We start from the raw sequence: 27,983 nt of genomic DNA, 5'->3' as shown, positions 1-27,983 counted from the left end.
AGTCACCTGTTCCTAGCCCAGCCTGTAAACAGTGCTAGACATGAGCAGTGTATGGAGGTGAATTGCTGCCTGTATTTTGATCAAACAGATCTCTGCATGACCCCCAGTCCAGAAAGCAGAGACATGCCAGGCACTGGTGCTGCTCCCTGTCCCCAGTCACTCCAGCACCCCAGAGCTGTGCCAAGGGCAGAACACTGCATCCATCTGGGCTATAGAAAACACTAGAGACAGTCAAAACCTCTGAAAAAGCAAAACAACAAGTCTGGGGAGTAGGCAGTGGCAAATGAGCAGAGTGCCCTCACCTGCACACTGCATGTGCAGATTTTACCACCTCTGTAAGGGTCTCAAGGCCATGAGAGACTGTTTGGTGGCATGTACTGATGGCCTGTGCATAAAGGTACTTCCATCTTCTGGTTTAACTCTTCATCTCAATGAGGTTTGAAATAATGTCTGAGCTGGGGAATTGTGAAACAATAGTAGAGGAAAAGAAAATGGAGAGAAGGAAGAGGGGAGACAGAAGAGCAGGGGGATGGGGCTGGGGAGAAGAGGGGCTTGAGAGTTGATGGGGTGAGAGGTACACAGTGAGAGGTACACAGAGCTCACCTTCCAGCCCATCCCCTCCTTGCCTGGCAAGGTGCTGCTACAGCACCTGCTGCCACATGAAATGTCCAAAACAGCTCATTTGTGTGGTTGATGAACATTTCAATCACAATGCAGAAGGTGTGCTGGAGAAAAAATCCTGGAACTTGTGACTGCAGCTCAGGTGCCTGCAAGTGCTTTTTTGCCCCCCTGAAAGGGCAGAGAAGTAATTAGTATGTAAATAGAGGACCTGAGCAGTAATTTGAAGAAAGAGGGAGATGGTGCCTTCACAGAGATGAACTCTGCAGATACAAAAAGAAACTAAAAAATTCTGAATTATTCTGGGATCCAAAAAGCTGAGATGGTCATGTCCCTCCAATGAATGTCAAAGGCCCAAGAATATTAAGTATTACACATGCAACAATTCACCACCTTCTTTTAACAGTAATAGCATTGTGGATGCTTTATACTAATTCATCTTTACATTAAATATCAGTTACCAAAAAACACTCTAGGATTTACAGCTTCCCTCTTTTCTGCAGCAGAGAAGTAACTGCCAGGAGTTGCTTCAGGAGCCCAGCACATGGAGCAGGATCACCTCAGCCTGAAAATCTGCCCAGACTGAATCCTCCCATCATCCTTGGGTGAAGCCTCCATCATATTTAAGTACAAGAAAGGTGGATGAATGAGAAAAACTGGCACTCAAACTGAGGAAGCTGGAAGGGGCTCTCAATGGCATTGCAATATCTGCTTCAAATGGTGGCACCAATTACCCAAAATCATCTCAGACTCGAGGGAAAGGTACAAGTCATTGCCTCAACTCACAGCCACAATCAGAAACACATACTGATAAAAACACAGCTCAAAGCTTGATTCCCAACTGTGTTTCTGTGCAACTCAAGTATACATCACATACATTATTACAGAACAGGTAAATCAGGTTCAAAGTCTATTTGATTTTTGTAAAACAGCTGTAAATCACGTATTTAGAAGCTTTCTCTATTACTGATAGCACAAATCACTAAAGGAAAATGAAAAGTGAACCTCCAAGCTGTTAGATTGTGTTGGATGACAGATATTCAGTCATGATGCACTGCTTGACTCTGAAAAAGAAATGGGGCTCTTGCTAGGTTCTCAGTTAAGGAATACAGCACTCAAGGACAATAGTCAAAAATTAAGCAGCTGTTGTATGTTATATACATTACCACTTTCTTGTTTTCATTTCACAAGTGATTTTATCTCCAATTAAATTTTTTAACATTTTTTTGCAAAAAGAGTACTGTTATCAGCTGCCCTTTCCACACTATTTTACTCTGAGGTTTTCATATCTCTTCATCATAGCCATAGTCAACAACCAATTCTTTGAAGTCCATTATCAGTTCTCCTACTGTGTAATTGTATTTCTCTTCCATGAAGAGATGTACAAAAAACTTTTGTTCTCTCTCCTACTTTGTGTCTTAATCCTACTTAAGTGCTGTGTTTCACAGAACACCTGGAAGATTTTCCGTGCTATAAAAAATATGTCTCTGTAAAAATCCGACTTTCAAAATAAAAGCAACAGAAAGTGTTCAATATTTTGAAATTAGTCAACTATTCAGATAAAAACAGAATTCCAACATTATAAAATGACATTTGAGACGGAAAAGCATTTTTTATACAGACTGCTTCAAACACAAGCAAGATGCTTGCACAGACTCTGGAATTGTAAAATGTCCACAAGGGACAAGGAATGTCTGTGTTTTGTTCTCAGAGAGGAGAAATAAGCTGTAGCAGCCTGCTGGCCACAGAACTGGGAACAGACCATGAAAAGCCATGAGAAGACTCAAACCCTCAAGTGTAGGATAGCTGCTCCTAAGCAGCTTAAACCCTCTGCTTTAGTGGCTGTCTTTGAGTGATTTGTCCTTCTGGAACCTTGGACATCCCTCTGACATCTATTGCATCTGTAAACTGGAAGAAGACTTGAAGGCAAAGAAACAGTAGAGGAAAACAAGTGATGACAGCAGCAGCTCTGTGATACCTAAAAGCAGCAGAAGCTGCCTCAGGAGGGTGAGTGACAGAGCTGATGGGAGACCTTTCATCTTGCCAAGCCTCTCTTCCCTGAGGTAACAGACCACCCCAGACCCTTCTCTTCCTCCCTATCTCAAGTTTTTCTCTGTACAGAAAAACTAGGAATCAAGTGACTAAAACTAGCATTGTGAAAACTTCCTTGAGCTCAGTATCAGCTTGAAAAGTTGTAGTCAAATAGTTTCAAAACTTCTAAGAAACCTTCTTCCCTCATATGCTTTGATTCAGCTCCTGGGTGGGGAATGAGCTACAAAACATGCAAGTTTCAAAAGAGACTTTTTTTCCCCAGAAATATGGTTTTGAAAAGGGGAAGAATCAATCAGGTCTTGCAATATGCTTTCATTTGTGCTCCATTTTCAAACTCTGCCTTTTTTCAGGGAATTTTTAAATTTAGAGATTTAACCAGTTACTTACACTTCACAGAGTGCTTTATTTACAAAACATAGGAATATTTAGAAAATGAAAAGTGCATTTTCAGAATCAATTGCTTCAGATTAACTTTTGTGAAATTCAATTCTGTGGATAAAAGAAAAACACATTATTATTATTATTATTAGTAGTAGTAGTAGTAGTAGTAGTAGTAGTAGTACTACTACTACTACTACTACTACTACTTATAATAATAATAATAGTAATATTAATAACAAAAGTAATTAATAAAACTCTATTTGACCTGAAATGACTTTTGGAGTAATTTCTGAAGTGAGTTTCTTTTCCACTCTATTATTGAGACCAATTTTTTTTTAACACAGCAAATAAAAAAAAGTAACTGCCAGTCATAAGCTCATCTCGCTCCAACCTTCCAAAATGTCCAAAATGAATCTGATTCAAAACAATCATTCAACCAATTCATGACAAAATTAAGCCTCCCAAAGAGGCGCAGATGTGAAAACTTGAATTCTCCCCATTGTATGATTTTCTCGGAGCAAAGTCCCAAGAAGCAGTGGAGCCAGATGAACTGGCTGCTGCTGCCAAAGAGGGTTTTGTTCCTGCTCACGCCTCCCTCCCTCCCTCTTCCCACTCCACCCTTGACTTCACAAGCCAGGCATGAGCCTTGCTGCCTACTCAGCCTCTGCCCAAAAGTTTCAGCTCACTAACAGTGCAAGAATAACCCCAATTTTGTTCATGGGTTAGAGAGTTGTATCATGCCACTGAAGAGCCCAGTGGCATGATAGCAAAAAAAAATCCTACATGTGGCTGTGGGGTCAGGAGCTGTGGGGGAAAAAGAGCTTCTTGCTGCAGGAAGAACAAGCTGTTAAACCAGCCCAAAGCATACCCACATAGATTCATTTTCATTCAGAGATTAAGGAAATGCAGCTACATATGCTTTCATTTGCTCTGTCACTTTATGGTGGTTACCACAACCTAAGCACCATACTAACTGAAGGATTTTTCAGTAAAATGCAAAGTGGTTCAAATGAAATCCTGACTCTTCTACATCTACAAAGATTGCTAACATTGTAGATTTATCAGGACAAAAATAATAGTAAAAGAAAGCCTTAGAAATGCATTTAGAATATGTATATTTATGGTATCAGATGCCTATGGAATAATGCAACTTTAAATATTAGCTGCTGTGACTTAATTCATATGCAAACACTCATATATTATTGTCATTTAAAATTATAAAATCAGAAAGTAAACATATATTTTAGAATATATATTTTAATGAATATATAAAAATGGAAACATACAAAAGTATTTCAATCTCATCTAAAACATTTTTACTTAGTTTGTGTATTTTAAGGGCTGCTGTTTAATACCAATGCTCCATTAAAATCTGGGTTCTTAAGTTCTGAGAATAAACTACCATAAAGAACTGAAAATAATGACATGACTCAAAATTTCTTGTATTAGAATTTGAAAAAATTCTATTTCTATGAATATGAAATCAACTGAAACTAAGAAGCTCTTTTATTCCCAAAGGCTGAATAGTGTAAGACACCAATTTTCATTGATAGGAGCCCTCGTGTCAGCCTGAGTGCTTTATGGACAGAGCTTATTGATACAGAGATGTTTTGAGCTCACCCAAAACTCCATGGACTCCATGAAGGTTTCAGCATCCTGCTGTCCCTCCCTCCACAGCACTGGGACACTGCTGAAACTCCTGCTTATTGGACTCCGAAGGAGAGGAGCTATCTCCTCATTAGATGCTTCAGCATGCCTACAAATTTAAGATCTGCAATACTTACTTTGTGGACATTTTATTCTATAATTATACTGAGAAATAAAGAAAAAAACCAATGAAAAGTCTGCATTAGAAACACATACAGATATTTTAGCATTACATATTTGCCATGCACTTATGTGGGTTCTAATGTTTATATTAAACAAAATAAAGGAATTCGTGTTAAAAGCTGTTATACCAAAATAAATTCTCGAGTTTGCTTTGCCTATTGTCAACAACACATTAATTTCTACTTATATGTATAATGTGCATTCTTGCAGTATTTGGGTAACACCCCACTCAAATAAAATATTTTTACTTTTGTTCTAAGAAGAGTGCACTATAAAGCAGGAGTTTTAACTAAAAATCAGATCAAAAGCAACTGCATGGGTTACAGGCAACCTATGAGGTTTGAAGGTGGAGAGAACAGAGAGATTAATCCACTGTCCAAATATCAAATTTAACTTGAATCAATGTCAGGTTATAACTTTGAAATAGTCATCAGGTTTTCAGCAGAAGAAAAACTCCACCTAAAACACAATTGGTGAGAGCAAAGATCTCAGTTTCCTAAACCTTCTGCAAGTGTTGCTCACATCCAGGGAGACACCACAAGAACTTCACTGACATAAATGGAAGATTAAAGAAACCATGAAAACAACCATAGCAGTGAGGTGCCTGCAGTGCAGCAGGGTGCAACATCCCATAAACATCCCCTCCAGACGTTTGCCAATCTGCTGCTTTAAAGCCTACAAGAAATGAGTTTTCACCTCATCGTTGGGTGCCTGTTGGAATGCTTTTTATCTTAATATTCAACAAAAATATTTTTTCTTGTGAATAAAGGTAATACCTCCCTTCCCAAGGGAAATATAACAACTGATAAACACTTTTTGTTGTAGCAATATTTTAGGTATGTGAAGGGCGAGTTCCTCCCTCAGACTTAATTTGTTCTAGAGCAGGAATACTCAGTTCTGTTTATGTATTTTCTTATATGCAATGTTACCTCTTGTTTCCATCTGCCCACTTCTTAAAATATTTTGCCCCAAATCACTGGCACTCAATAGAACAATTACTTTCAGATCTTATATTGAAATATTCTTGTTAATCCTTAAATGACTTTTACTTTTGCAATAGTATCAAACTGCTCACCTCTGTGCAAGCAGATGCTTTTTTTCACTCCACCATACTAGATGGGGAGAATGGCTTGCTTTCATGCACTTCCTTTTCCCTGGAATTCAGTATTTCACATTCATTTTCTGAATTCCAGTTTGCTTTTTTTGAATCACCTGTGCAATCTGCCAAATTATTCTGATTTCTGAGCACACTTACCAGTTTGTGAACATAGCCTGTCCATGTTGCACCACCTGCAGACCTCAAACTTTGTATTCCATCAAATACACTAATGGATATTCTGAACCAGGAACATGATGTAACCTCAGAAACTGCATTAGAAGTTTGTTTAGATTCTCCCCCTCCCTCCCCTACCTTCCAATTTTCTGTTGGCAGTATCTTCACCATATTGTCTCAGCATGTATTTAATAGTTCAATTAGTCATACAGCAAAACCTCTGATGGCAGAATTCCTGTGCTACAGCTCTGCCTCAGTTCTGTGCCTGTATCACTGAACAATACTTTTTCTCTCAGCCTAAGAGTGTAAATCCACATCTCTGAAAGTAGAAACTACACCAGTATAAATTATCCATGACCTCATTTTTAAAACATAAATGCATCTGCCTTCAATCTCCCAAACAATGCCAGCTTTCATTGCTTATTAGCCCAGGTCTCCCACAAACACCCCTGGCACTGTTACATCACTGCTTAGCCAAGGGAAAAACACCTCAGAATATTTCCATTGAGCTATGACTCGCTGTCTCACAAGGAGTGCTGAGCTGAGCTGAGCTGCACACATGGTGAGTACCCAAAACATGCTCAGCACCTCATCCAGCCCATGCTTGGGTGTTCCTCTTGCACCTTTAGCTCACCTAAGCTCCAGGAGCTCGCAGTTACTGCTAAAAGGAAACCCAGGAGGGCTTTCCCTGACCTGGCAAAGCAGCAGATCAGGAGAGGCTGCAGGGCTGCCCAGGCCTGTTGTGTCTGAATCCAGCACAAACGGGTTCCAAGGGCAACGATTAGCACAACTATCTGTGCACTATTCAAAGGATGTGGTGTTTGAATAACAAAGTAAGTATGTGCATATTACAAAGTACCTGAGCCTATCATCTTTCTAGCCTACATAAAACTTTTTATTCCAAGAACTACAGGATTCACCAGCAGGTATAGAATATAAAAGTATTTATTAACTTTCATGAAACAGATTATAGCTTAAAAAAAGTCTTATTGGGTCCCTCTTGAACTGTCTCTCTTTGCTCTAAGAAGAAGATTCAGTCTCTCATGAAAATTTGTGAAAATTGATTAAAAAAATATTTAATCCAAATACAACCGTCTTATAGAACGTTATGTGAACTCTGGGCAACAGAAGCTAACCAGTATATGGAAATAAATCACTGCCTCTACACATATAAAGAGAAGAGATAAAAAGTAGCAGAGATTATTTATTGCTATTATTAAAACTTTTTTAAAATTAAGTTTTTAAATAAAACACTTCCTAGGTGTAAACAGTACACTGCATAAAACACAGCTAAAGAAATTTAAATGCATCCATCATTTCAATTCCCAGACCTAGTTTAATCTGATATATTTCTACTGTGGATTCATGAGCTGATCTTGCTTTCAAACAAACCACCCGTCAGGAGGAAGAAATAGGTATTTTTCAATATTTTAATTTTTAAACTTTTCAGAATTTTTAAAATTTTAGCAAGCATCTTTCAAAAACATATTCCAATGTAAGCTTAAAGAAAAAAATCCTGCCTCTGTCAAAATAATTCACAAACTTTATTGGATTTTTAAAAGCCTAATTACAGGACAAAACATGCATTATGCATTTTGCTAAAATTCCAAAAACAATTGCAGAATTTAATCATATTAAAAGGCTCATATCCATAATAAATACCACCAGCTTAAAAGCAGCCAGAAATTTTTCATGAGTTTTAGTATCAGAAAAATGCAAATGTTCTACATACTGTTGTTCTTTTAGAAGTCTGACATTACATTGCAATGGTTACAGCAAGATACAGGTCAGCTGAAGACTAAAGAAAATAACTGACTTTTGAGGAGATCTACACTTAGTTATACAATACCGCCCTGGAAACAGTCTGTCACCAAAGGCTTGGCAATTGGCTTCTGCTTAAAACATACTGTGCTTTAACATTCTTCAGGATTAAACCATAATTGATTCTGGCAATACACATGGTAAGCGTGATGTGCAGGGGGCTGCCAGTGGACATGGGGCCCTTACATAAAGGGCTGTTTTCTTTGTTTAAAATGGAAAAGAGAGTGGGAGGTGTGGAGAACAGTGAAATACAAAATGAGTCAGAATCATAAACCATATTTTTTGAATCAGATTTCAACAACCACACATGCAAAAAGAAGGCTTCAAAGGTGGCAGAGCTTCTGAATTGCTAAGACAATTCACATATTCTTAGTTCCATAAAAAAAGATAGAAGCTATAGTTATGTACATCCTTCTAACCACTCCAAGAGTATTTCAAGTTGAACTCCAGAGAAGCCATCAGTATCAGTCTGAAAGTGATGGGGAACGGATTGATCGTGCACTGGCTGGACTGTTAGAGAAAACAAAAGGATCCTTTTCCTTTTCTTTAGTATCATGTTTATGTTTATGTTTATGCTTATGCTTGTGTTTCTTCTTCTTTTTCTTGTGCTCATGGTGGTGATGGTGATGGTGGTCGCTGTGTTTTGAGGAGTTGGATTCTTTGCTGAACACAGAGAGTGGAGCTGCTGAGACAGGGTGCATGTTTATCTCCCCTGCAGATTGTTCCTTACCTGAAAGAATGGATACAGTGGGATTAGCAAATGTTTAACTTGCATTGTTTCCAAACATAAGGAATTCTGAAACATTAGATAAAACCTACATTATCATTTAAACATAAAACCATGGAATCTGTTACAATGCTTGTACCATTTAGCTTCAGAGAAGGTTCTGAACATGCCATTCAAGTTCTCAATCTACTGACAATTTTTAGAGATGGTCCTTCCTTCCTCAATAGCATAGAAGTGTCCCAGACAATTGGGAACTGTAAAGAGCTCTAAGAAACTTTAAGTCATACTAGCTTCCTGAAATTCATTTCTAAATAGAGTAGGAAGACCACAGAATAATGCAAATATAACTGCTTGTGAAAATTCTCATATAAAGTGCTAAGACTGGCATAATAAAGTGCATTTTTGGGATGTGAACTCTTTTTAGTTGGGAGGTAAAGCTCCCTGCAAGAAAATACAAACCTTTTGATAGTGGAAAACTAAACTGATTTTTCTAAAAATTGCCTCTTGCAACCAATTTAGCCTATTTCAAAGATTAAACAAGGGGTTTTTTCCTTAAACACAACCAAATCCCAATAAAGATAATGATACCATCTTTATCACTATATATTTCACAAGTACACTAGAACTAGTTATATACTGAGCAAGCCTGGTATCTGAGCCTGAGGAAGGAGATATGATCCATGACATCTCAATTCAGGAATGACTTTCTCATTCTCTCTTTGGCTAATTTAATATTTCATTATTTCAGACAGACTGCAATAGCTCCAATAGTAGAGATTAAAGGGCATTACTCTAAGGATACCTTTGTTGAAGAGTGGAAACACTTGGAAGGTAGGAATACTCAGATTCCTTTAGTCAGAAATTGAATCAAATCACTGACATTGCAAGGATGCTTTAACAACTAGATATATGTAGAAAAGCACCAGCAGATTTTTGAAGGCAGCTAATCCTCTAAGTATTACTTAAAGATTTTCTTCATTACTACTTTAAATATGGGGCTTTTTCCCATCCAGTTTTTGGTGAAAATATCCCAATTAAATAACAAGAAATTATGTTATTTGATGTTCCTGTGCAATAATCTTTTTCTGTATATTTGAAAACACATTTATTTACCAGTACATCTTTTTGTTGGTTGGTTGTATAACTCTAAAGGCAAGAATGATTTGTCTGTGGTAATGATTCCTGGAAGTCTAAGGAGACACCTGTACTATGACAAGCAAGTATTGAGAACAATTTCCATGCAATCTTTCTAGCCTCACCTGAAAGACTGAAGACCGATTCAATCCTGCATATATATAGGAAAAACTCTAGATTTTCCTATATATATGCATACAGCTGTTTGGGTTTTTTTTGTTTATAAATATGTCTGGAAAAAACAAAATCTACATCTATATGAGATGTTTAGCAGTCAGAAGAGAAACACAATTTTTCTTTTTTAGTGAGGATAGTCAATAACTTACTATGGGACAAGGTGGAATTTCTACTGCCTGAAGTCTTAATCAGCAAAATGATGTCTTTCTAGAAATATGTTTGGTCTTAACCACAAGAGAGGAATATGGTGCAATATAAAATTCTGTTGAGGTTTTGAAGGAGGCTAGTTTGAAGTACAATAGTTTTGTATAAACTTGAAATATATATCTCTAATATCAAGCTATTTTAAAAGGCTTTAAATTTTATTTAATCAGAACTAAGCAGCAGTAAGCTCATGTTACCAATGCAAAAATTTATTGTTAGAACTCACAACTTTACTTTTTTATGTATCTTAGGGCAGGTAGAGGAGATGCACACTAATTTCAATTTCCACTTGCTGACTTTAATGCATACCTACTACATTTTTTTACATTGTCTGGTGCTATTCTCAACAATGAAGACAAGTGTGCAAGTATACTGCATTTGATGCAAAAAGGTACAAGACTGCTTTACTATGTAACTATTTCCAATTCTATTTTTAAAAGGAATTCCTCCCATATCTAAACCTATCCCCATAACCTGAGCTCCTTCCTCTAAAGCATTCACTGTTTAGACAACTTTATTTAGCAGCTGCAAGAATACAAAACCAGCCATTAAACAGATGACACAATGGTGAAAAAAGGAGTGTATCTGGCTCAGGGCATTGGAAAAGGAAAGGGTGGAGGCTGTATCTCAGAAAACCAAAGCAGGCAGTATTTGATGCTGTTAAAATAAGCTGCAGTAGTTACAGGTGAACTGTGGCAGTGACACAAACAGAGCTCCCAGAAACACAGAAATAAAGGTCTTGGCAAAAAGCCTAAAGGTCACTGATTGGTTGTATGGAAAATGTACAAAAGATGACCTAAAGTCCTGAAGACATTCTCATATGTTCTCAAGCTACATGCACATGATACATTAATATACACATGGCAAAATCAAACTAACTTCAAATAGAAGAAAAAACCCACACAACATGACACAAACTCTTAAAACTTCTCAGCTCCATTAATTCCAAACTGTGGAGTTATTTTTGTATGGAAAATAAACCTGTAAGTCTAGACACTACATTTGTAACAACCTCAAACTGAAGCTAAGCCTCTGAACTTAAAAAATTTTAACCAGAACTGGTATAAAAACACTGGTTAAAGTCTGCAGGGATGATGTAGCAGTAGTGTCAAGTGAAGATGGAGGATGCAACCAAACAGACTCTCCTGACTCTGTTACATGACCTGCCACTTGTGCTAATTTCCTGCAGTTTAGTGAACTACCAGCTCTGCTAAGGCAACACTCTGTATTATCACCTCATTACTTATTTCAGGTGTGTTATTCAAGAAATCTGTTTGTTAAAGCATTTAAACACCAGTGACTGGGGTAAGTTAGGGAGCAAATACAACAGTAGTTGAAACTAACAGGACCAAAGGGGTGGTGGTGACCACCTAGAGAGGCAAGAAGACCTTCAGAAAAGGGAGAAATGAGATCCAACTGCAACTCAAGGGCTACTGACACTTAGGGAGGCAGTAAACATTGGTAATATGGAAAAGACATCAGTAAGAAATGAAAGAATGACATTACAAAAATCTGCTTCTACTGAGCCAGCAATAGGAATACACACACCATTTCTTCATAGAGTCACAATAGTGACTCTAAGTCTCTTGGGTAAAGCCTATGCTAGGAACATGACAAGTGTAGTTAAGGAAAATAAGGCTAAATAGAAATTGCCTCACAGGGCAGTATAATCATCCTTTTATCAACAGGGGAAGAAGGACTGATGCAAAGAGGCACAGAGCACTCCCTCCTCCTGCAGGGAAGCCACTTCTTCCTGGCACAGGGAGCAGGATTGAAACCCGGGTTTCACAAAACACACAAACACAAAAAAAGTGGAGGGCCAGCCCAGGAGCTCCTTCTGAAGTGGTTAGTAGCATTCCTTTGAAGAAATTGCACATACATGTGTCTGTCCACATAGATCTCCTCCTGTTTAGGATGTGGAGAGTCCAATGTAATTGTTGGGTTTGTGGTGTTCCAGCTAGCTGGGTAGGTGCTTAAAATTAGACAGGATTATGATCCTATGGGGGAAAGATCAGAATATTTGTGTACCATTTGCCCCAGGGACAAATACAAATGCTGTAGATGTTGTGAGAGAGAATAAAATATGAAAACACAGATCTTGTAAATTAAAGGGACTTGGATCCTGATAAGCTTTAAAGTAACATTTGCTGTCATAATACAAATTGCTGTCAGATAATTCTAACACCCTGTTCACTTAAGTTTTAGTGCTCATTGGTGCATTAACATTGAACTATATTGCTGGGTAGACTGTTTCACCTATTTTTCCCATATTTTGTTTTTGAACTTTTACAGTATGAAAACCTGTAACTTGAGACTTTAACATGCCAACAGGCTTTTGTGAGACGTTTCATATGGTCCCTCCTATGCTTCTGATTTTGTGTGAAGAGAGTGGGATGCCACAAACTTACAGCCTCTGTTTCTTTGCATGGCCAATAAATGTAAAACAGCTGGCTGATACAGGATTTTTACAAATTGACACTTGTTTGAAACGATCCCATTTGCACCCTAATTTACTGAAACAAGGAGAGGAAGAAGACAAGTTCACACATCATAGCAAAGTCTGAAGGCCATGGTCCTGAGGACAGGCTGGTGCTGCAGCACCTGACAGGGACAGGCTCTGGGAAGAGGGGGACATTGATACAAGTGCAGAAACACTTCCTGGGTCTCCCCCAGAAGCCTCACCAGTGAGAAAGGTAATGCACTCTCTTTGCAGAGCAGCTGACCTGCATCTCTGACTAGCATTTTCTCTAAAAAGAAAACATTCAGAAAATACCATAAAAACAGTTTCAAAATGACCCTGTTTTTCCTTATTTCTTCTTTTCTTTTTAGTGTTACTCTGGAAACATCCAAGACACGCTATTTTTTAATTTAATGCTGTGTTTATGCATCTGTTGAACCACCAACAAAGTACATAGAAAAAGTTACCAAGCATAAATGATTTCAGGTTTCCAGAATGCCATGTCCTGTAATTAGTCTAAAGAACCAGAATTTTCAAATTATACATCTCTGAAAAAGGTTATCAATTTTCTCTCTAGAAGAGTGCTCTTTTAAGGTCCATGGGACAAAAATTAAAGTTTGAGGGTGAAAAACAAAGGTCTAGTTAAAAAAACAAAACTAGCCAAAGGTTTTCTGAAGATATGGTAAACAAATCAGTTAATTTGGAACCAACATAAACATTTTAACTAGTTCAAATTTACAGATTCATTTGATTTCAATTTTTTAGTGGGATTTAAAACCAGATAGACAATTTCTTATACCTATACCAAAGATAAAACTAAAGTATTGTATAGACAAGTTGGTGTTTTAACTAAAATGCAGTTTTTACTGGTAAAAAGTTTGCTTTTCTCATCTGACTTTCATTTAACAACTATATTGCTTTAGACTAAAATAATATCTTAACTGTGGTGTTATTTTTACCACATTTATTTTAGTATTCTGGAACATTCTAGTGAAATCCCTGTTTTTGAAAGAAAGAACATCTAAATCAGGAAGCCAATTCAGAATATTTTGTGTGCCTCTATCAGTTTCAGGTAGTTCACTTGAAAACTTGCTAGCCTTACTCATCCTCTAGATTTGAGAGTGATTAGTTGTTGTCTCAGAGACAGTCACAGCTACAGTATTATGGTTTTTTTATTTAATCAGGAAGTTGACACACTGCAGCCACATACTGATGCAATTCTCATTTCTGTTGTCACTATCTGCAGGGTTTGTTTCTATTAAAGTTGCTTTCTTTACTTTAGAGTAAATCACAGGAAAACACCATTCCTTGTGAAGTGTACTATTAACCACATACTATTTTAGTGAGGCAAATTTATCTACAAACCTCAAAGCCTATGAGCTACCACTTTGGAAACAGTTACATCTTGAGTAATAAAGTGTAATAAAGTGTATTAATACTATATGTTATTAAAAGGTATTCTATCAGAACAATTGTAACAACTTTTACCTCCTTAGAATGAAAGCAAAAAGCCATCATTGTCAGTGGTGGCTTCGAATCCAAGAAGTGTTCATTTATATATTTGTCTGTGTGCTGATGTTTTCAGAGCACTTTTTGGCAGAGAGCCACTAAAGGGTGGACTTTGAGGTACTGGTGCACTCTCAGCTAACTGCAGAGGACTGGGCTCTGCACACAGTTTGGGCTGAATTCCTATTTACTCCTGCACCCAAACTCCAGGTGCAGTGATTGGCACGCCAGGCTTGGATCTGCTGCTGCTGTAAAAGTACTGTTTAAACATAGTAACTACAGTAGTTTACAATTTACTGCAGCATATACAGCATGTCCATTTTCAAAATGTTTCAGAAAAAAGTCAATCCAGATAAACTATAATTTCCTGAAAGTGCAGTAACTGTGATAAACAAGACCACAATCTGATCAACATTATGACTGTGGTCTAGACCTCCAAAGTTTCATCTACACAGTAAACAGAGCAACCACAAAGTCAGCAGCACCAATTTCCAATTTGACTATCCCAGAAAACTGCAGAAGAATTAACAGAATGGCCAAGGAATCTGTTTGATCTGAGTCTGAATGCTCAGGATGTCCTCAAAGCTCACTGCCCCTGAATGTCATCTGAAAAAGAATGCCAGTGCACTAAGACAGCATCACTGTATTTTATTTTTCTTTCCTTTGCAGAAATAAAGAGAGAATTGGATGCTGCTTTTTATCAACTTTCAAACCATCAAAACTAGTTGGAAAAAGTTCACTTAAGTGTTCATCAGTGATGAGCTGTAATGACCTGTCACTGGCAGATCATCCAGCCTACAGCCAGGCATTTATTTTGGAAGCAGAAAAGACCAGGCCAATCAATAACCACTGACAGATACAGCAGAACCTTTTAAAGGTTACTTCTGACATACTGTACTTTCAGATGAGTGAAATATTAAAGAAGTGTACCTTTATCTGATTTCACTGAAGTCAACAAAGCAAGACAAGTCACCTTGCAGCCTGAGAGATCAAATCTGTTGCTTACAGAAAATCTCATCTTGAAAGTCTTTTATCTTAAGATTTAAGTGAAGGGAGTGTTCCTAATATTCTTGATGATTAACAGCAAATAAAATCTGTTCTCACATTAGAAATGTAACCTTGCACAACCTTGGAGGTTCAAAGGAGGCTACCAAGTTTCCAGCTGTAAGGGCAGATGAGTAATGGTCACAACAGCATTCTTTAGACAATTCACAACTAATGTTTTGTTTGTTTTAATAATTTCTTGATAAAATTATTAGATTCCCCTATAACTGCCAGAGTGCACAGTTTTACTATCATAGTCAGGATGCTTTAGTAGGATTTAAACCAATTATTTTCTGTATGAACTGGGACAGGTGCTGTAATTATAACACTGAAACCTGTAATCCAGCACGTGTTGTATTAGAAAACTTTTTGTTATTGTCTCAGCCTTAACTTTTCACATCCATGGGCAGAACCATGCAAAAACATTCTCACCCTCACTCCCCCACCCCCGACTTTTAAAGGAAAATATTTTCCTGGTGTTAGGGGGGTTACATCAACTTGACCAAATCCAAATGATCATTTGGGGTGGTCTGGGAAATGGAAAAAAAACAACAACACAACAATCCAGCAAAAAACCACAGATACTACAGGACCCAACGTGAACTTCCTCCTGGCAGCTGCTTTTCACATGCTGTGTTCAGCTGATGACCTAACACCTCATGTGACACGTGGGGACAGAGCCCACAGCTGGGGGAGGAGCACTGTGGGTGGACTAAGAGCTCACTCCTTCCAAGGAGTCAGAACTGAGGCAGATTTACTAACAAGACACTGAGACCATTTCAGAGCCTCCTGTCAATCTGTTCCACAATAATCACTCCCTGAAATGCACCCATCCTCCATCACTGCTGTAAAACCTCACAGGCCCTGGGATTCCTTTGTAAAACAGAACACTCCAATGTGTGAACAATTTTATTTATGTATGCTTTTATTCCTCCCCATCTGTTTCTTCTCAGCAGTATACCATTTCCTAAAGATTGAACTATCTTTATGTACTCAGTCTGTAATGCATATATCTCTGCTTCTAAGAAAAATGCCACGAATAAGAAACAGGTGAAATTTTAGAAGCAAAAAATATGTGAAGTGGAACTGTTTCTAACCACACAAACAAAACAAATAAAAGAATAAAATAATCTGAAGTGTTTCAAAATGATGCTTTTCAAAGGCTTACTATTTAAAATTAATTCTGGTGCAAAACCTAGCATTTGTCTCATTATTACCTGTGAAAGAAAATGCATTACAGTGTGCTGAATGTCTAAACAACAGAGGTGAGAAGGTCATTCAGGACACAAGTGAGACTTGAAGTAGCTTGTGTCTGCTGGGGTCTATAAAAGCACCACTTAAGTGGCCACTGCTCCACTCTTGGTCAGACTTCACCCTTCCTGACCCCCAGCACAAACTTAATCCACAACAGTCCCAGAGCACAGAGCTGGCGCACAGAGGGTCCCCTAAGTCCCAATTTGTGATGGATTTGGCAGACTTTTGTTTATGACTTTATATTCCATAGAATGTGAAAATCTAGTGAAAAAATTGTTCCAAAATATCATGTAAGAGTTATAAATACTAATCCTCAGCAGATCAGCTTTGCACTTGCATGCCCTGGATGCTTTATTCTGTGCCACAACAGAAAATGTGATGGTTGATAACATTGAGAACAAAACCCAAAGCAGCTCTGAGAAGTTTAAACTAAAGCTTTGCAGATATAGGCTCCTAAGTTCACGAGAGTAACCTATATGCAGCCTGCGCCTTTACCCTGTTGAAGTAAGTAAAAAAGCTGTGGGTTTTGCTACTCTAGATACCTAACAGCAAAGCTGTCCTGGTGGAGTTGGCTGTAGGCACATGTCATTAACTGAAGGCCATCTGGAATCCAGAAACTAGACCTCCCTGTGTTTTAATGTCCCCATATGACCTTAATTTCTTAGCTGAGAAGTGACAGCAGTAACCTTTTATTAAAAAAAATAAAAATCAAAAGAAAGAAATAAACTCCCTTAGGCTAGAGCATCGGCCAAGGAAGGAAAAATGTTATGTCCAAGGCTCATAATGGGGTATGACCCTCCAGCTTCTGTACCACTGGCACCAAGGCACCAACCTCAGCAGGATCCTCAGGGCAGCAGCTTCCACCAGCCCTTCTCTTAAATGGGGCCACTAAACTGCCTGGTCACAGGGAAAGCAGGTAAGGTCACCTGTGAGCATAGCTCAGCACTTAGGGCACTCAAGATGGAACCAACATTCCAGATCCTGCCACTAAGGTCTGTTTCTGTTTTACACTAGGCAGTCACTGGATAAAAACCGAAAAACAAGCAAGAGGGTAATTGCTCTGAAATCTAAACCCAAAAACTTCACTTTTACACAATACAGTACTGCAACCTTAAAATCTTGTTCTGAATCTGTATGGAAGATCCCTCAAAATGCTTGGTACGTTGTCACATGGCCTCAGCTTTGCTCCACTGGCACATTCTGGAACTGAACTTCAGACACATTGTTAAAATATTTTGAGAAAATGAGACAAACCACCAATTTTTTGGCTAGAGACAGAGAAACAAAGAAGGTGGAAGTTCAACCTGTTTTAAAGTTTCTAAGAAACACTATGCCTTGAGAATAATTTTGTCAAGTATTGTATAAAAAAAGATACTAAGAGAAGTAGTAAAAGAAAGGAAGGGCTTGAAATGAAACAATTTCATTCACAGATGCAATCCTTTCAAATTTGGAAAGCCCTTCTAAATATCTTTGAGGCTTTAACATTTGCTAATGTTAAGTTATAAATCTTATATATAGATAAACTTATATATTAAGTTATTAATATATTTGAGAGATTTTTTTTATCTGAGAAGTCTTTCTATTTTTTTAATCTTCAAAATTGCAATTTTTTAAATGACACCAATTTCAAAACAAGTTTTACCTAATTACTTATGGGATTCTAATTAAACTTGGTGCTCTTCATTCTTCATTCTTTAGCTTTTCACTTTCATAAGCATGATTTATACTTGTCTTACTTAGATATGTGTAAAAATACACATGCATACACTTCTCTGTGCATCTACTGAAACCTAAAGAAATATTCTTATGCACTCTTTCCACAGTTCCTGGAATTCCAGTAACATTTAACACTTACCAACACTGTAAGTAAGGAAATAAGCAGTAGCAAAAAACACCTCACAACTGACGTAGTTAAAAAAAATACAACCACCTTGCCTATAAAGTTACTCATACCTGGTGTGGATGGTCTCTCCAGCATATTCAAATGATGGTAAATGAAGGCTTGGCTGTCATGAACTGTGTCCATATCAATTTCCTCTTCCTCTTGAGAGTTTGAGAACTAAGATATCAGGAAAAAAAATAAGCAGATGCTAATAATTCATAAAAACGTTACTAAGCAGAATTTAATATATCTTATTTTTGAGGTAAACTGGGGGTGAGAGGGAAAGGAAGTGATATCTACCACTGCAAAAGAATAAAAATTCAGTAAAATTAAAAAGGGTCAGTGTCTTTCCTTCTTTCTAATTTACTGTGAAGCTGTGTGAACAAGAGCATTATCTGTCAACTTTAGCTCTTGCCAGCCAATAAAGAATCTGATAGGAAATGATTTTGCCAAAGTAAGCAAAACAACTGCTGTATATATATACACAGCATGCCTTTTGTTTCAACACAGCTTCAAGGGAAGCCAGCAGACGCCACTGCTGTTATTCTGAGCACCCTACACATTGTGCAAGTTGAATTTCCATTTCTTACTCTGATTTTGAGTTTGACTTTACTGTCTTCATTCTTCTCTAGTATTTGCCCTGGCTCCAATGGAGACCCGAGTGGCATATCAGCCTTCCTCTTCACCCCCTGCTGATGACCAGAAATGCTGGATGCTGTTTCCTTAATAAGATGATCATCCTCCTGAAGCAGCATTAAAAGACCAAAATTAGAAGATAGCAAGATCCATGTTTCAGAGAAAGCGACCTGATACTTGAAAACTCTTCTGAGTAAAGTGGGTGATTTGAACAAAGTTTTCTCTGTAGTTCTGGCAAGAAGTATTTTCTAAAACCCTGTATGGATTTGTGCCAACCACTCCTACAAACATAGTTTCTCTTTACTTCTATCCCTGCTCCCTCTGCATATCTAGCATTGGCATCTTTTCTGTCGCTTCTCACAATCATGGTACTGTTGGTGTGCAACAACATTTGCTGCCTCTGAATAGCCTGTCTATAAATCTGTGCCTTGCAGACTCTCCTCAGGACAAATCTCAGTAGAAAAACTGTGATAGCCTCTGATCTACACATGGGATTTAGCTAAATCTTCTTTTAGTTTGTTTTAAAAGCTAAAGCTTACTTTACTTAGTACAAATCATAAGTACTTATAATTTTTTTCTTTATTTTACTACAATATTTATTAAAAAAGAATAAAACTCTTTTGTAAATTACTGCTTAGATTATAAAAAGAGCAAGGTCAAAGAAGTAGAAAAATAGGAGAGTACTAAGTTACACATATAGTGATGAAAATAGGAAATAGGTGTTTCAACAAATCCAACAGACAAAATTTAGAAGGTAAAATAAAGCATCCACAGAAGCAAACATAATTAAAAGCTCACTAAAAACTATAACAGGCATAGATACCATATACTCTAAAGGGCATATATATACTCTAAACTCTACTGTTCCCCTGAACTGCTCTTCTTCTATCCTACAAAGGGCACTCTAGCCCCAAAACTCTTGCCCTGAACAATTCAAGCTCCATTTTATGAAGTGGGTAACTTCAATCATCCTCAGCAGCTTCAGTGGCACTACTCTATCAGTACTGATTTTAACACATTTATGCTCTCAGTGTATGTCTAGTTTAAAGAATCTAGTTAATCTGATAAATTCTATCACCTGTTTTCTCTTTTTTCCCCTCAAATATGCATTTCCCTTTTTCATGCCTATTACTTTGTCCAAGGCACTGCTGTTGTGAAACACTTCTGGATTAACTTTGTCTGATGTGAGAGGCAGTCTTTGTTTTACACTACTGGAAAATCAGTTCCCCGAATTTTGGGGAAGTTACAATGAAAATGGTAACCTTAAGGTAAGGGGTAGGAGAATGAAGATGAGGAATAGGAGAAGATACAAGGGATGAAATACAAACTGAGGCTTATACCAGTGCTGTATTTCCACACCAGCACAAGCCAGTACGCTGCTAAACGAAGCAGCCTCATCCACACACAGTTCTGTCCTGGGGTGCCACAAGCACTTTTACAACTGTGTGACAAACTGGCTCAGGAAACTGAAATATCTGTTCATAAAAAGGTACTGTTCAACCAGATCCTCCCTGATCCAGCTCACTGTTGCAGCAACCACTACTATGCTAGCACAAGGGACAGGAAAGTTTAGGAAAAGAAGAAGAAGAAATCTTTTGGTAGACTGGCTGCAAAAAATGTTTGGGTGTTCACTGAAGTGCAGCCTAAAAATCTGCCAACAAAATGCCTCCTGCTATTTAATTCTAATGATTAGGTGCAGCAAATTAGGACTTACTACATGCTCTGTAAGTATGCAGAACAAGTCTAACAATATCTGACTCTACCAGCATTTTCTCCCCCTGCTGGAAAGGGCCTGCAGGGTACTGTTAATTAGTACTCTCAGCATACTTTTCAATAAAAACTACTTAGACATTAACTATGATAAAGTAAGAAGAAACCATCCTATTCAAAAGGGTGGAAAGAGTTTCAAACATGCTAATCACATGCTGGTTTTTAAACTGTTAAAAAAAATCACTTATTATTTCCATGTCTGTTGATTTTTTTCCCCCCTCACAATTAAATTTGTCCAACGAAAAATACTTGGTCTTGCAGCAGTGGCAGTTATTCTTGAGGAAAGTATGACCTTAATAGTTTATAAAAATTTATTTTCTAACTACGCAATGGAATATGTGTTAGGACTGAAGCCTCCAAATCCAGAAAGATACCAAACTGAATATATGCCATTCTTCAGAAGTTGTTGCAAATCCTTCAGAGCACAAAACCAAAATGTCAGATTCAAATGTTCAATGCAGATGTGTTCAAATTTCAACTTTCACATCACTTTAAGTTGTTTAAAATGAGGAGTATCTATGTATTTTAAGATGCAATAGATTTACTGATAAAAGGTTTTGTTTTGGAAAATTGGATAACTTGCCTATAAGAAACAGTCTCATGAAAAAAGCTTTCATCACAGCATCAAACATTTCTGTGAATCATTTCATATCTCATAAGCAATATATAAAGTTTCATAAAGAACAGAAATTATGAGACTAGAAAAAAAACCAAGTAAAAAGCTTACATACGCAATGCAAAACAGTTAAAAAATGTATAAAAAGTCATGGTATACACCAGCTTTTCAAGTGGACAGAATAAAGAGCAATGAGGTCAGAGGATAGCTTAGGTAAAGCATGAGAGGCTTGAACACAATACAAAATTAAATCAGCAACCCATGCAAGAACTCGGAGCCAGCTGAATAGGATGGATGCAGATGTTTTGTGCTTACGGTGTTCTGAAATCCTACTGACTGCCCATGATTGTTAGAACTGATCACAGGCTCCTGATTATTTGCAACTGATTCAGGGATAATTGTTGGATTGAGTACAGCCTTCTTTTCTTTCAGGTTTAGAACAAGTCCAAGCTCTGGTAATGGTAAACAGGAAGGTCTGCTGAGGCCAAAGAGTGTGAAATAGAGGTCCACAGCACCACATCGTAATCTCCAGTCATGTGAAGTTCCTAAAATAAAAAAGAGATTGTTAATACAGAGATAAAATCTCCTCCTCTCCCACAAATATAACAGTTTAGGTAATCCAGGCCCACCAGAGTATGGCATTTTCTGTGCTTAAGATACACTTCCTTCATTATTCCTGCCTCTTATTAGCTCTTACTTGCTTTCTTTTTAAACTTTCCTGTTTAAAAGGAAGGCTTTAAGTTTCCTGAGTTCTAAGTTAGACAGGTTTAGTAGACCAAGACTGGAAAAGTAAATGCTATAATAATGTTATGAAAAATAAAAGAAAAATAACCACACCCATATGCCTTTATTTTTCAAGTTGCACTCTTAAGTTTTTTTTACTGGACAAGTAAATAGAAGACTTTGTTACCAAACTGGCTTCCTGTATCAATGGATTTGCGGATATTCCATAAATTTGTGGAATATCCACAAATATTTGTGGATATTATTATATTGTATTATATTATTTCAAATATTTCTGGATATTCTACAAAATATAGTAAGAGCTTTAAGCATGACTAAGGTTTTTACTCTCTGGAAACTGCACTGATAAGAGAAATGCACAAGCATGCTTTTTAACATCATTACTACATCATGAGCTTCACTGAATACTCAATATTTTAATTTGTGTTCATACTCAAAGTATGTATTCTTACTGCATAAAGCAATGCTTTATTTTTTTATTATTTTTCACTACAAACTGTGTACTGCTTTAATATCTTCATAGACAAATGGTCTAAGCACGTTTGGCACCAATCACAACAGAAAGACATTTAACATCTGGTGCAGTGCTGCAAATACAGCAGTGCTGGTGTTAACTCATCCCAGCTCTTGACTGATTGCAAGTTTATTGAACATATTGTTCCCCAGCAGGAATTGAACTGTATCTGGTAAACAAAACACAGATGTGCCAACTGCCATATTAATGTGGCTGTGCAAGACTTAGCACAAAATAAAATTACAAGATCTATCCCTGTAAATAGTAGTTTTATAGGGCCAAAATAGTGTTTGGGGTAAGCTTAGCTTGCCCTTACCAGGGCAAATTACCTTACAAATTACCAGCTACACATACCCAGTTACAAATGAAAGCAACAGGAATATTAATCTGGACATTTTTAACATTAAAATACTCCCCAGAGAATGACACATTCAAAAATATTAATTTTAGAACTATTATGATATTATCAATTTAATTCAGATTTACACAGAAAAAAACCCATTACATATATCAATTAGAGTCTGTTCTCCATTACATGTGCTTATGTTAAATGAAAGCAACTCATAATTCTAGAATCATGCACCTTTAAAGCTGGCTACTAGCTTGTCACACATCAACAATTTTTTTCTAGGCACCCTGGAATGCTACAGTTATCCCTTACAGAAAATTAACTGAAACATTATGTCATCTTGAGGCACAGAAATAAAGGTGCTTAAAGCCCCATGAACCTTAATAAGCATGTATACCCTATTTGTTACTTGCAAAAAGAGGTAATGCTTGTAACACTGCACACACTCTTCTCTCATGAAAAAGCAAAAACAAATTCTCTGATGGGAACATCAAAATTGTTTATTTTCAGTGTCTGACACTTGGCAATTCCTATGAAACTGAACTACTAGTAGTCCCTCCACTTCAACCCCTGGAGTGTAGCTGTAAACTTTTAAACACTGAATATAATGACACACAGAGAACAGAAAGCCTGCAATGACCTAAAAAAGCTATATAAATGTTTATATGTAATCTGTGTGGAAATGTGCCAGATGTTAAAGGGCAGTTTGTCAGGACTGGATAGAACTGCTTCAGTAATGAATAACAGTCAATGGAAAAGGTGCAAGCCCTTCTCTCACTAGGATCTTTCGTAATCTCACAAGGCAAATTGAGTTTTAGGTCTATAATGCACTTCTAAAAATCTCATTTAAGTTATCTGTATCAATGCTGTCTTCTCATATTCTCTGAGAGTTTAGAAAAAGAGGACAAAAAGAGACCATCTAATGTAAAGCAAACTCTAAGTGTAACACAGACACTGTTATTTGAGGAAACACTTGCTTTGTACAATTTTGAACATTCCAAGTATGATTCTGTGCAGAAGGACGTCAAAGCACACTACATCAGTAACCTGAAGAATTAAAAACAAGGTTTGGAAGCCTATGTCACTAAGAGTGTTCTGGAAGTACATAGATGATATTCAGCTTCTGAGACTGGATTTTCAATTTCAACTACTGAAACTAAGAGAGCTCTTGGCATATTCTGAAGCAAGTTTTTACTACTTCTTTCAAAAAACCTCACAATAAAACTCTAACACAACAAAACCACTAACAAATCAAAAACCCTAACCTGAATTCATCAGTTTCCAAAGCTGATCTACCAAAGCTTCATTACATAAGGGGGAATCCATATTCTTGGTGAAAGGTGGATTCTTAGTCAGCATATCCAAAATCTTATGCCTGAAAGAAGCACAAAAATAATCTTTATTAAATCCAAAAGAAAAACCCTACAGATACAAAGTCTGTTCAGTTTGCAATATTCTTACAAACTTATTAAACTTATAGGATTACTTCCAAATTTTTAACCAATGTTTTATGCCTTCTTTCTTCTTCCTTCTTTCCACAATATGCATTAGACACACATTTACCATCAGCAGTATAAGTCAGAGATAAAAAGTAAGGTGCAAAGCAGCAGGATGTTTTTAGACATAACTGTTAACAGTTATAGGCTACATTAAGCTCTTCTGTTCAGTCATGATCTTTTTTTGCACATTAACTTGGAAGTTTACCAGGAAGATGTAACACTGGCAAATAAACTCCCTACATACTGATACCAAAGAGTTTTTAAATAACTGTAAATGTTTATGACTGATGCAAAATGGCAGGCCCAAAACCAGTGACTTGCACATTTTCCTGGAAACAAACATTGCCATCTCTTATATTACTTTGGTTCCTGAAGATCCTGAACTTACCATGCTGCTTACAGTATTTACAGACTGAGCTGAAAGGAGATAATTTTTGTTTCTTCAAACTTGGCCTTGAAAACATTTAATGAATTCTTTGTTGCATTACCTATTATTTTAACAATTTTTCTCTGTATAGCCAGCTTTCACCTTGCTGTCTGACACATTTGGAACAGAAGACTCTTGCAGATGCTTCTTTTTTTTTTGCATTTTCTTTTAGAAGAGGCTAAAATATCGCACTCAATTCAAAATTTAAACTCCTCTTTAAAAGGATACAAATAAAATCAAATCTCCTTAAACTGAAGCTAAACCTGTATTTATTTCCATTAACAAGAATGACAGAAATGAAACCGAACAACCTTGCAGCTATGGTATTTTAAGAAATCACCTATAAAGAGAGAGTAAAAGTAATATTATTTAACTTTGAAACTCAATATTTCAATGGTAGTCATAACAATAAAGTGTTGGGAAAAAAACAATTATTATGAACCTTGGTGTTCACAGGTTTGTAATGAACATGGTTGACTGAAATACCCAACCAATGGTGTGAAAATGAAGTTGAAACAAGAAATACTAGAAATTTCACCACATTTTCACATGATCCTTTCACCCCATCTACAGTCTGATAATTGTTTTACACCCCTTGGTGTCCAAATATTGTGTGCACTATGTCTCAGCCTCTGTCTTTTCTAAATATCATGAAGAATTTTTTGCCATATGCAACATCATATTTAGACACTTTATTTATGATCAGGAAATAATCTCTAACTTCAGACCTCTGACACAAGGTAGAACAAAAAAAGACAAAAATAACATAATGCAGAATAAGAACAGAATATACTAATTTTTGAGATGTGAACTGTTGAAACATCTAAACATGTTTCAATTAATGCAAAATAACAGGAAGGAAAAACAGTTTTGAGAAGAAGCACTTAAGGATCTGATCTATTCTAGTGATTCCAGGTGAAGAATTTCCTTAATTGCCTCAGCATTAGTAAAATACCTGTCTCTTTATTAACTCACCTTATGTAGGGTACAGGATCATTTTGAACCATTGAAAGTAGCCACTGTAATTCTTCATAGCTCCTATCAACTGCAAAGCAAAATAAAACAAAATGCCTATTAATATATATAAACTGGAAGGATTTTGATGAAGACAACCATGAGTTCGTGAATTAGCACATAAAGAGCATGAATCATTGCTACTAAAGAGGAATTCCACTAATTATAGAGCAAATTCAAAGTAAAAAGTGTCTTACTTTACATGGAAATATAAACATTTACAAAACTCTTACATGCTTCAGTTGTTCAATAACAATCAGACTATTTGCATGAGCATTGATTGGGAAAATCAGAGCAAAGGCTCATCTAGATATTGTGTGCTTCCTAAAATAAACACATTCTAATATCCTTTCAAGAATCAGAAGCATAACATCTTCTGCAGAGAATATACAATTCTCATGCACAGGAATCTGTGAAAGATTACTATCTTTACATAGGATAGAAAAAGGACTACTACAGGGCTCATATAAAACTGCAATCATGCTCCCCTCAGTAGCCTTCATTAGTTTTACAAATCATTATACTTTGCAGCTAAAATGGATTTTGAAACCTATCAGCACATGCTTGTAGAAAATTGGAAACAAAGTCATCTTGTTAGTTTGAAATGTAACTTACATTACAAAATTTCTTTGATTATGAGAGTAATATTGCAAAATAGGAAACTACACAGGAAATCATCATCACTCATTACACAAAACATGAAAGAATTTTTATTGTGATCTTTTTGTCAGGTGCATAACTGTAAAGATTTTTACAGTAGCATTCTCTTCTCATTTCTTCAAAACAATGAAGACAGTGTAGTAATCATTACTGAATAGAGAGGTCCAAAACCATTTCTATTGCTTTCCATCTTGTGGTCCTAGCAATGTATTTCTTTCTTCCCCTAGCCAACTGTCTTTTTAGCTCTAAACACCTAAGTTCAACTTTTCTTCCTTATTTTGGTTTGTTTTCAGTCAACAATTTTAAAATATAACTTCTTTAGTCCAATTAATTCTAATACCTATTATTTTTTTTGTTATTTCACTAGAGTCAGTTGCTTTTAACAGAAGAGGCATTTATTTATAATATAAGAACCAGCACTTCATTCTGTTATAAGTTTTAAAAATGCTTTGGACAACTGTAACATAAGACCCCTTTCTGGGCTAGGAGAATCAAGTACATTAAAATATTGCTTAGAGGATGGCTAGAGAGTCTTTTGCAGGCCAGCCTTGCTCTTCCCAGCCAAAACAAAGCTGGTTACACTGGTGAGGCTCCACAAAGCCCTCTTTAGAGGCAGAATGTACACTGTGTGTAGCTCCCACAGTGCACTGCTCAGAGCACGGCTACACAGTTCTGGATGATGCCAGAGCAAATCTGTATCCATGCACATCAGAACTACAATCTCAGATTTGCCTTAAAAACCAGAAACCTTTGAAAAACTATGCAGAGAACATACTTTTAAGGGATTAGTGACTTCCTGTGCTCAGCTCAATGCACAGCTGCTCTTCCTGGCTTGGGACAGAAGGCAGCTAGAACACTGCAAACAAAAGTTGTTTTGCATGAAACAAAAATAGTACTTTATTACCACACAGCAAAGAATTGCAACACTGCAAACATGAAGTCACAATCATTAGCAAAATGTAATTATTTTGACAAAAGGGATTTTAAAATGCTTTTTAATTAGAAAATGAACAGTCTGGGAGATTAATCCTTTAGGCTGATTGTACTGGATAACAAAACCAGGTAACACCACACTTTTGTGATTAAAAAAAATAAATTGTGTTTTAAACTTATTTCTGCTAGAAATGAAGTAAGTCTTCCCTGCTATTTGGCTTATAGTGTAAACTAAGCCTTCTAGGCTTCCACAGCTTTGCTACTAATGCATTTGACCTGCTCTTCAAATTTATATAGGAACTATGAAACAATTTGGACAGCAATGATAAATTAAACCTGACCTCAGGCAGAACAAATCTTATTAGCCAGAAGAACCATATACCAGGCCTGGTTTGGAGACCTCACAAGATCATCTGCTGCGGCCTTCCATGGGAAAGGGAGCCTAGATGTGATTATCTAG

The 27,983-nt window shown here is 36.9% G+C and overlaps 1 protein-coding gene across 3 annotated transcripts in view; it reads right to left on the bottom strand.

Annotated features, from left to right (window-relative positions):
* Positions 1-7,081: 7,081 nt before the first annotated feature.
* Positions 7,082-27,983, bottom strand: part of TAF2 (TATA-box binding protein associated factor 2) — a 60,670-nt gene continuing 39,768 nt past the window's right edge. For 2 of the 3 annotated variants that reach the window (XM_071421675.1, XM_071421673.1), the window contains exons 21-26: positions 25,892-25,961; positions 24,256-24,365; positions 21,699-21,928; positions 18,952-19,104; positions 18,433-18,538; positions 7,082-8,705 (exon numbers count right to left, since the gene is read on the bottom strand). In XM_071421675.1, coding sequence (XP_071277776.1) covers positions 8,440-8,705; positions 18,433-18,538; positions 18,952-19,104; positions 21,699-21,928; positions 24,256-24,365; positions 25,892-25,961 — 935 coding nt within the window. In that variant the 3' untranslated portion in view covers positions 7,082-8,439. The remainder of the gene's footprint in view (positions 8,706-18,432; positions 18,539-18,951; positions 19,105-21,698; positions 21,929-24,255; positions 24,366-25,891; positions 25,962-27,983) is intronic. The other variant, XM_071421676.1, reaches the window with a different exon arrangement.

This window comes from Agelaius tricolor, unplaced genomic scaffold (assembly GCF_023055355.1).
Source record: "Agelaius tricolor isolate 1412-34295 unplaced genomic scaffold, bAgeTri1.0.p SCAF_2, whole genome shotgun sequence".
NCBI classification, from domain to species: Eukaryota; Metazoa; Chordata; class Aves; order Passeriformes; family Icteridae; genus Agelaius; species Agelaius tricolor.
This window is presented reverse-complemented; position numbering and strand designations above follow the sequence as displayed.